Here is an 11147-nt window from a genome sequence, read left to right on the forward strand (position 1 = left end):
TCCAGAAATTACAGTGACCTGCAATTCATAAACTGACAATTACCACATTTGTTCGGTGTTTCTATATTGAATAGTTCGTTGTTCGGTGTAGATTTAGGACTTTCTTAGAATTAAGGAATTTCTCTTTTGGCAATTGACAAATTTATATATTTCTGAATCAAACATATTTTTACTTTTACAATTAAAACTGTTCTATATTTCCTGACAACAATTGTGTCTTTTTCAAAATTTTTCCACAGGTGAAATCTACTAGAAAAATCAAAGTTTGGTAAGTAATTGTTGTTGCCTGAGTCCACCTGAGAGGTTGGGACAAATCTCTATATACTGGGGTGTAGGATTTAAACTCAACGTAAGAGTCTAGCCGATTAAAATTTTCATAGAAAATAATAACAACAATAATAAAAAAAAAAAATTTATATTTCACAAAACTCAAATCAATTAAAAATCATTTATCAACATCTACATCATCATCATTTAATAATATATATATATATATATATATATATATATATATATATATATATATATATATATATATATTTATATATACATGACATCTTCTATTTTTCACAATTTTAAGAACAAATAATATTTGCATAAGACGTTTGTAATTCTAAATCATTAAGAGTTTTTAAAGAAATGTACACACCATTATATATATATATATATATATATATATATATATATATATATATATATATATATATATATATATATATATATATATATATATATATATATATATATATATATATATATATATATATTTCATATAATTTAGGTTCAAGACAATAAATCGATTAAACTACATTATAACTACTAACATAAATGTTTATACATTTTTTCACTTGAGGCTATATACTATATACAACTAGTTTATTCAATTTTTTTCAAGTTCCTTTTATTTCATAATTGAAACCAATCGAACTGCAGATCACGTAGGTACTGAAAGATTGAAATTATTTATGCCCCTATCACTCAATAAATGATGCTCAACTATAAGTCTTCACAAATTGACTATTTATATAATCTGGTCTTTTGATTTATCTTCCATATCAAGTGGTATTTTCAGTATATTTCATTGTTATAAATATAGGCTAATAAATCCTCATAATCATAACTGATATTTAGAAATATTTCCATTAAATAAATGTTTTCTTTGCAGCTCTTAAGCTCTCTTGCATGTCACCTTCTTTCCTAACGTTGAAAATGAGCGACTTATGTGGAAATATTCATTTACTTCACTAGTACAAAAAATTTCTTCGTCTTAGCCTTCTTGTTGAACACATATTTCGGCCCTTCTCTTGACACTGCGCGTTGCTTTCAACAATCAATTCTATTAATTATAGTTTCAATATAATTTTTCAGTTCAGTTCTAAATCTAGAGATATCATGTCTGTTGAATGAGGATGCCACTCAACAAGACATTTGTAGCAATCCATCTGTTTCCAAAACAGTCCCGCAACATTATTTTCACGCTATTGAAATTATGTGCTGGTGCTCCATACTACTGAAAATAGATCATCTGACGAACCTCCAGATGAAGATCATCGAAAAACTCTTCTGATACTCTTGTTGATGAATTGATGTAACGGGGTCCGTTCAAAGAACCATAGTAGAAAAATGGACCGATATAATTCTGCCTCTAAATAGACCACACCAAATAATAATACTGAATAGTCGTTGCGGGTTGTTGGGATGGACTGGAAATAAGATTATTTTTACCCCAATAATGAAAATTTTATCTATTATATATCCCTCAATTTGAATAGTTACCCTCATCCAGGGTTGCCATCTCTACGTCTTTTTACGTACTTCAGTCTCAGAATCTACGTATTTTTCACATAATTTTACAAATTTGCAATATCTGAATTATTAGGCTGAATGGGATCATTTCCGTTACTTTCGCGAAAAAAACTCAATGAACTTCCCGTTTCATACTGACACTGCCTCGCCACTCACAACATCGCGTCATCCCTTTTAAAAACGGTGTGTCTATTCCTTAAAGTCGGCTTGTGCTGTGAATCTGTGAACCGTGATCTATGTGACGGTGTGACCTGTCAAACTCTGTCAACAAATGAAACTTTACGAAACGCTTTGCCGTTGCCGTCGTAAGAGAAACCTGTGAAACTCAAGTCTCAACCTGACTTACTATTATTATTCTAGCTTGAATGTAATTCAAAAGAACGCAAGATAATCATTACAAAAGTTCTTTCAGGTGAGTATTCTCGAATTTGGTATTTTAGGTAGATTTTTCAACTGGGAAGTTCTGACAAACAATCAGCAAATCACACAAACATAACTTTTACCCACGAAAACATTGTCAGAATAATCTCGCGTTCTATATAATATTTCAAGAAGTTTGTTTTATTTCGTGAATATTTAGGATCCTAATCATTTTAATTGAATATTAATGGAAATGGACAGTACCAGTGAGGAAGATTTAGATATTACACCCACTAAAAAAAGGAAGATGCATTACGAACAAAAATATTCTCACTTGTGGGAAAAAGACGATAAATTCACAGGTTGGCTCAAAAAAAGCAACAAAGGAGACTATTGTTTTCATTGCAATGCTTGTAAGTGTGATTTGAAATGTGGCGGAGGTAGAAGGGTCTTGCTGAAGCATGCTGATAGTACTAAACATAAGAATAGTGTTAAAGGTGGGTGTGGTGAATGTGTTTCTTTTAATTATTAATTTGCCTTTCTGAAGCGAAGTAGAAGCTTCTCTTAAAGTGGATATATTCAATAGTAATTTTTTTTAACACAGTGTAAGAAAGAACTGGGTAAATCAAAACTGATATTGTGTTTAGTGAATGTTTATGTTTATTTAATTATCAGATATCAGATGTGCGAAGGACTATGGTTTCAGTTTCACTATTTGGGGGTATTTTTTCTACAATAGCTCTATATCACAAATAAATGAGCAGTTATATCATGCGTTCATTTTTACTTTCAGGTGCAGTTCATCAACCCACTATTACCTCATTGTTGCCTGAATCTGCCTCAAAGTCTTTTACAGATAAAGTAAAGTCTTCCGAAATAAAAATGGCATGTTTCATAGCAGAACACAATCTTCCATTCAGTTTGGCAGACAATTTGAAGGATCTGATACGATCAGTTGCCCAAGATTCCAAAATCGCAAATGAATTGACATTTGGAAGAACAAAGGCACATGCTATCATAACAAATGTTACTGGTAAAGTAGCAGAAAACTAATTAATTGAAATGTTACAAAAAAATAAGTTTTCACTGATAGTAGACGAGAGCACAGACAGATCATCAACTAAACATTTAGCACTTATTGTAAGAACTGCATTTGATTTTCATGTTGAAGATAGTTTCCTATGTTTGATACCAGTTATTGATGGTACTGCTACAGCCTTACATAATGAATGTACAAAATATTTTGAAGAGAAGAATATTCCATACAAGGAAAATATGGTTGGTTATGCAGCTGACGGAACTAATTCCATGTTTGGACAACATCATTCTCTGTCCAGATTGTTTGCAAAAGATATTCCGAATCTGTTTCTAATGAAATGTATTTGTCACTCTTTTCACCTTTGTGCCTCATATGCTTGCAAAAAATTGCCGCGAGGTGTGGAGGACTTTGCTCGTGACGTTTACAACTACATACAGAATAGTCCAAAACGCATTGGAGACTACAAGGAGTTTCAATATTTTGTAAATGTTAAGCCATACAAAATATTACACCCCGCCCAAACAAGGTGGCTGTCATTGTTACAAGTTGTAAAAAGGCTTCTAGAACAACTACCAGCATTGAAACTATATTTTCAAAGTGCTGTGTTAACTGACAGATTGCTTGCAGCTAACTCAATCCTTGAGAAATGTATGGAACCAACCACAGAATTATATTTAGGGTTTTTGAATTTTGTGTTGCCATACTTCAATGATCTGAACAAAGAGATGCAATCTGAAAGCCCAAAACTCTACTTGTTATACGAAAAAATTTTTGAAACTTACAAGACTATACTGGAATGTTTTTTGAAGCCAGAATATTTAGAATTGAGTGAAAAGAAGAAGACATTTACTTGGGAGGCAATGTTGTTGCCTTAATTATTAATAACAGAAACATCCATCCTGATCAAATAAGACAATTACGATTGAAGTGTCTCGAATTTTATATTGAAAGTCTTAAACAAATTAAAGATCGATTTCCCTTTGAAGATGAACAGAGACAAAGGCTGAAGAATTTGAGGTTTTTAAACCCTGACACAATTCTTGACTCAAATTTAAAACGTTTTGTTCCATCTATAGCTCATTTGGGGCAAATGTATCCAGGTAATGTGTTCATCATTAACTTTACATGTTTATGAGTTGAGCCTGTTTTTGAGTTGGTTTTAAATTAATAATTTATTTTCAGGATTATGTCCTACGAATTTGACGGAATTAGACCGAGAATGGAGAACTCTAAGAAACACAAATCTTCCATTTCAAGAGGATCAGCTGATAAAGGTAGATGAGTTCTGGCGTCATATTTCAAAAATCAAGAAGGGGGATTCATCCCAGATGTTTCCTTTATTGACACAATTCTCCCAAAACCTATTAACATTGCCTCACAGCAGTGCAAATGTTGAGCGTCTATTTTCTGCAATAAATTTAATGAAAACAAAAATCAGAAACAGACTCTCTACTGACACTCCAACAGGGTTACTTCATACAAAAAGTGGCTTAAAAGTGAGCCGCGAGCCTTCACAAGAACATATAAAAATTTTTAATAAATATATGTACAAATTCAATTTGACTGATAACAAATAAAATAAATAGGGTTTAAACTAGAGGACTTTTTTTCATTTTGAATTTCCCTTTGGTGAACACTCTTACGAATGCGCCCAGAAGGTAGAGCATTGTGCGGGCTAATAGTCTTGGGTGCCGAAACAAAAAAAAATCTTCAGAAAGAGAACTAAGTAAAAAACCAAGTAACCGTTGAGTTGATAATTGAAATTGTGATCACGAACACCAAGCATGGCAAAAAATCATTTATTTTTTCTCCCATATGTTTTGTAATTTTTTTTTCAACAGTGCCAGATTTTTTACAGAGAGACTGATCTTGTTGGGATTCAATTTTACCTACCTTATCCTCTTCAATTCACTCAGAAAAAAAGTACGTAGATCTACGAACTTTTGATGTGCAAATTTTAGTATTTCTACGTAACTTTTTCAGTCTGGTCTACGTCTTTTCCAAATTCTGGGTTGGCAACCTTGCCCTCATCGTTCCATATAATATTTCTATAGAAGTTTGGCTCTTGTCTGCATTCCTTCGTAAACCACTGGTTTCAACTTTGAGGAGAAATCTTATGTTTCTTCAGAATTTGTTGAATAACAGACGGTGGAACAGCTATTTTTCTAGATAAATCTGATAGAATTATTTGAATTTATCTCAAAGTAGTCTAAAACGTCAATATCTGTATCTTCAGATATTACAAAACGTTTTTTAATTCTTTTTTCAAAACTTTTTCATTGTTACTGAATCGACGAACGAATTGATGTAGCGTTGGAGTGCTCTTACGCTATTTTTTCGGCGAACCGAGTAGGAATCTAATATATCTTTTTTCTTGATGGGCATTTCAAAAAATATTTGAACAGTAGTTGACAGTTACAATAATTTATGACATTGTCATGATATATCACAACAAAGTTTCAAGGCAACTTGATTTCTCAAAGTAATTCTGTTTTATCGACTGAAACACATTTTTTTCCAACCGCATCAATATGACGCTCCAGTATTTTGTTCTGTACAAAAATGGCTTCAATGTTATCATTATAGCAGATATATTTTGATTAACAGAATGAATACGGCTAGTGGAATTTCAAATTGGAAATTATCGTTTTGTAAATTAATACCAAATGGCTCACTGGTGTCAAGTTAGTGATACGACATGATGATCACGAGTTTCAAGAGTTTAAATCCCAGCGCATTTTTATTCGGACAATCATGACGTTTTATTTGCCAAAACAAATACATTTTCTGAACCAGTGAAATAAGTCATAAGTCGCTCATTTTTAACTTCAGGGAGAAAGATGATATGAGCTTTGATATGAGATTGTTTTAACAAATCGATGGCATGCATAATAAAATATAGGGTGCTCCATTAGAAAAAAATGATTTCATAAAATATTTTGAAAACTAGACTGTATTTTTTTTGTTTTCGGCATCGAGAAGGCCATTAAAAATGCTACTTGCTTGCTCATACAATCGAATTTGTAGCATCAATAACAACGAAGTCGACACGCAGACTTATGACTTAGTAGGTACGTGTGGCAGACACCCAACGGAAAAACAACAACCCATCCAGCTAATGCCGCACAGAGAGTAGAAGTGAAACCATCAGGCACGTCTTCGACTTGGAAGATTCGTCGAAAGTTATTTCCCACTATGAATAGCAGAAATTAATTTCGTGTGATCAAAATGTGCATATTTGAATTTAGGTTATATAAGATTTCTGTTTATATTCTTTGAATGTAAATGTTTGATTGTCCGGTGCAATGGTTGTGTTTATTTGTTATATTATATATAAGTATATATGTTTATATGTCTATTATATAAGTGTTGATAATATTTGATACAACATTTCGGCGTTGAACTATAGTGTATAACTTTACTTTTCTGTAGGTGTTTTTATAATCCCATTTTATACTTCGTTACTTACATTTGTATTTATTTATCACAAGCTATGTTCACAAGATTTATTCTCAATGACATTGAAGTATATTATTATTTTCATTACAAATCATTTAGATAAATTTGACAATACAATATCTGTAACGCATTGAAAAAAATTTGTTATTTTGCTAATATTATGAAAACAATCTTGAATCTTTCGGTTGTTGGTTGTCCAATATATTCTCCATTGCAATTGGAGCATGGTTTACAATGAATGGGGAATGAACAATGACGTTTTGGAGTTTTATCTTTTGTCTTGTTGAAGATAGATACAAAAGTTAAAATTGTTCAATTCGCAACTTCATCATTCTCAAACGTTTTCAAAAGTCTGGTGAGAAATAAGGTGTGAAAATATCACTTTTGTTATTTTGGTTCAAATCCACTTGACCATTGATATTAAATTAAAAAAAAGAAGTTTTCTGATTCATCGTTAGATATTAGGTATCTGCTTTCCTTTTTAGTTCATTGCATTATTCAGCTTATGTTTTCGTTGATCTTGCGATAAAACTAATAAATGATTTGTAGGTATATATAATTTAATGTGAAAATTTATAGTGATAATTTGACTGTTTTTTATAGAACTAACAAGAGGTTAGAAGTTGAAATAGTCTGTGTTCAATTTTGTTTCAGACTGTCTTTTAAAATCATTGATATGAATGTTGATGGGATAAATGAAGAGTATTTGAAATTTTCATTATGGTTTGACAAGACAAGATTCAATAATATTCGAAAAGTGATTCTTTATGCAGTATATAATGAACTGTCCTCGAAAATCTTATGAATTTCAAATATCAAGGGTGATTAGAAGGAGTAATTTATTGAGATATTATTTTATTCAAACTAATATAACCCGGCCCAAGTTCAAGTTTGTAGTTTGTTCTTCTTTTCCAAACGATGCATACGCTCCGTCAAGAGTTTAGTATGCTCTTTCAGAATTTTGTTCGACTCCCTCATCTCTTCTATGATTTCTCTCAAGTAATGATTTTCTTGAGCCATCATCCTGGAATGAGGGACATCACATACTTCAATTTCTCTTTCCAATTCTCCTATCTGTTTTCGCAAATCTTTATTTTGTTGTTCACTACATTCTTTGAAGATTCGGAGGTTCTCATTGCATGCTTCTAGTATCGTTAGATCTGCATTCAAATTCTGATTTTTCCAATCGAGCCTACCCATTTCAGTTTCTAGATCAGAAATTCGAATATTCAGACGATGAACCTCTTTCTGAAGTTCACCGACACTTGCCAATTGATCTCCAACCAAACACTTATCTTCATTAACGGGCACGACTTTCTCACTGGTAGATTTACTGAATTTCTTATTGTTTCTTCTGTAAAAGATGGATAATAAATAATATACCTCAAAATGAGTTTTCATTGTCTAGAATTATACCAAAAATGTTTTTCTTTTTGAGTAACAGAAACCAAATTTGAAGAATGAGCCAGCAACTCATAAAAACACCGAGCCAGGAAAGTGAACATAAACCAGGAATAGATGAACCATTCATTTTTCCTCAACTTCTATTCGTATGCTGTTACAAAGTTGACTATTTACATAAACAATTAGCGAATATAATTTCAGTTTAGGAATGAATACAGAATTGACTGGAAATTAATTGCGTTGCAGGTAAAAGTGAGAATAATTATCTGAAACTTCAATATGGCATAAAAAAAGAGAGAAGATGAATACAAATCCTCCAGAAAACAGAAATAGTGATAAGATAAACCGTTTTATTTAAAATCAGTCAAACTTGGACAACTAAATAAATTAGTATTCGATAGAGATAACAACACGACGAATCCCCAAAAAACGGGTATTGATTACCATGTACTGAAACTTTATTTCAATACAATTCCAAATTTCAATGGTGATAATGAAAGTACTCTGAAAATATTCATTTCACCTTCTGAAATGTTCAAGACTTGACGATCCAACCAATACATTTTTAATAGAAGCTAATAACGGAGAAAATATCAGGAAATGCTTCGAGTAGACTTAGTTTTGGATACTAAGAAAAATCTAGATTGTCTCGTTCAAAATATGACTATTATGAAACGAATCGTTTCATTCTTTCGGTTGATAGGATTGAGAAAAGTCGAAGTATAATTGATCCAAAATGGAAGTGGCCGTTAGGTACTACGTGGTACAAGATCATAATGAAAAATGATGTTTCTTCAAATATGAAAAAGTTGTATATCTTATTATTCATGTTCAAAATCAGTTTGAATGAACAACAGTGTGGAAGAACTTCAACCTTCAAATTGAAATATTTTGACGAACTTTCTTTGAAAACCTTCATCCGTAGTTTAACTGGAATGATACACGATATAGTTAGACTACGAAATCTAGCCAGTAGAATATATGAAATACTTACCTCTCACCCTTACGAGGAGCATTCTTTTTTTGTTTGGCAACTAAATCATACACATGGGAAGATTTCTGCGATTTAGTAACGTGGACAATTGCGTATGGTCCAGATCCCTCCACCTACAAATAAAACATTGGATGAGAAAGTTGCTAAACAACAATATACTTATATAATCTATGAATGATGATAACTTTCAGTTGCTTTCATATTGGTTGATAATTTAGTTTCCGTTTTTAACGCGAAGCCAAAAAGGGCCGTGAATTCAAAAATTCTGTATATTTTATATGTATATTCACATAACATCAGAACAATAGAGCCCAATTCAATGAATGAGTTACCCTACTCGATATTAGTTCGGGTGACAAAAAAAGGGATCTCTGAAATTTCAGTGATATGTGGACATTAGTTGATTAATTTTTGTGTGATATTGAAATTAAAACACGTGACAATAACATAGCGACATAGTCTCACTACATTCAAATGTCTAAAGGCGATAATTTCAATTTTGAAATTAATGTTTGTGATTTTAAAAGACGGCAGAAGGTATGCAGTTTTCCACAAAAGATTCAATTTAAATTGAAATTGTAGTAGTTGCTGTAGCAGGAGTGATTACCGAAGACAAAATCACCGAATATACTAGACTTGATCATACAAAGTACAGTAACAATCGTAAAATCATTTTGTGTAAAATATACTCACCTCGACTGTGTCTGGCATTGAACGTAAAAACTGTTCAAGATGACTGAACCCATGCTTTCGATATGGAATCGATTCATTGATGAATTCAACGTAATCCTTTTCAAGTTCTCTCATCGTCATCGACAATCCGGCAGAAGTCAAAATGCTTCGTATATTCTTCTTAGTTGAATCCATAACTCACTTTTACCTTTCGATAAAAAAGTATACGATATAATTCAATTGAATATTCAAATATCACTTTCACCAAAAAATTCAATAACTTCGATTTTAATACAGTTCAAGAAGTAAACCAAGAATGACTTCATCAAACCTTTCAGGCTGGACGGTAGTAGGTAATTCAAGACAAATCAGTGTTACCACACCATATTTCATATTTCAGTACTCGAGAGGCAGTGTTGATGCGATGGGATTTCGAATAGATTTGGTGTCACACACAAAACTTTCAAAATAGTTTTATGAATTCGTTCGTTCTTCATACCATCTCATTTTCACTGACAGATTCACGTTACGTACACTTTTCAAAACTAGAAAATACTTCAACTTGCGGAGCGATCAAATGCAAAGCGAACGTGTGGAGTTTCATGTAAAGAGTAGTCGACGCACAGAAAAAATTCACAGCTGTACCGATCTTCTTGATCTTACAAGAATTTAAGGCCTTGAATTTATCGATGAGTCGTTGTGTGTGTCAGAATAGAAATTGTACAAAATTTAAGGATATTTTCCAAAAGAGGTGCAATATGGAGGTAAAACACGGCATAAAATAGTGTGATTGTTCAATATAGAGCAACACAGTTTAGAGGCATAGATTAGGTCGATGTATTCAATGAGAAATTTGAATTAGATTCCAGATAACAATGCTCATTTTGAAAAAAAAAAGTTGATTTGGGATTGTAACATTTGAAAATATATCACATTAACAGTTTTTCAATAGCAATACCTATATAGATATACATTTTTCACATTCGTGGTTTTGTTTCAGGTCCGACGATATATTCGAGTCATTAAAAATCTGGGTACTGGAAAAGTATTTAGGTATCCTAATTTCTATAGTTCATACTTAATGAACTTGTGAAACTTTTGTAGAAACACATAAAAATCCGTGACTATTCTGTGTGTTTTTGGTATTTTCCGCTACGCTCTTTGAAAGTTTAAAGTAATACTACCAAGTGGGCAAGTGGGTGAGTTTATTCACTTCAATTATAAGACAGATACATATTTGTGTATGACAGAAGTAGAAAAATATAGATACATAAATTCTGAAGATTATAAAATTCAAGGAGAACTAATGAAAGTTACGGACACCAAAGCAAGCTTGTATTGTAGCCAGCAAACAAAATAATGATTCTAATGCAATATAATCAGACTGAATGTTTTTTGTTCATCTCAATTTGT

At 31.9% G+C, this 11147-nt stretch overlaps 1 protein-coding gene across 1 annotated transcript; it reads right to left on the reverse strand.

Moving 5' to 3' along the window:
- Nucleotides 1-6430: 6430 nt before the first annotated feature.
- Nucleotides 6431-9986, reverse strand: LOC141480283 (uncharacterized). The gene is made up of 3 exons (XM_074170205.1): nt 9756-9986; nt 9063-9175; nt 6431-8018 (listed from the first exon to the last, which is right to left on the reverse strand). The coding sequence occupies exons 1-3, from the start codon at nt 9927-9929 to the stop codon at nt 7550-7552; spliced, it is 756 nt and encodes a 251-aa protein (XP_074026306.1). The 5' UTR covers nt 9930-9986; the 3' UTR covers nt 6431-7549.
- Nucleotides 9987-11147: the final 1161 nt, after the last annotated feature.

This window comes from Leptinotarsa decemlineata, unplaced genomic scaffold (assembly GCF_025532065.1).
Source record: "Leptinotarsa decemlineata unplaced genomic scaffold, Ldec_3_MD MMD2_P_RNA_scaffold_7, whole genome shotgun sequence".
Classification (NCBI taxonomy): domain Eukaryota; kingdom Metazoa; phylum Arthropoda; class Insecta; order Coleoptera; family Chrysomelidae; genus Leptinotarsa; species Leptinotarsa decemlineata.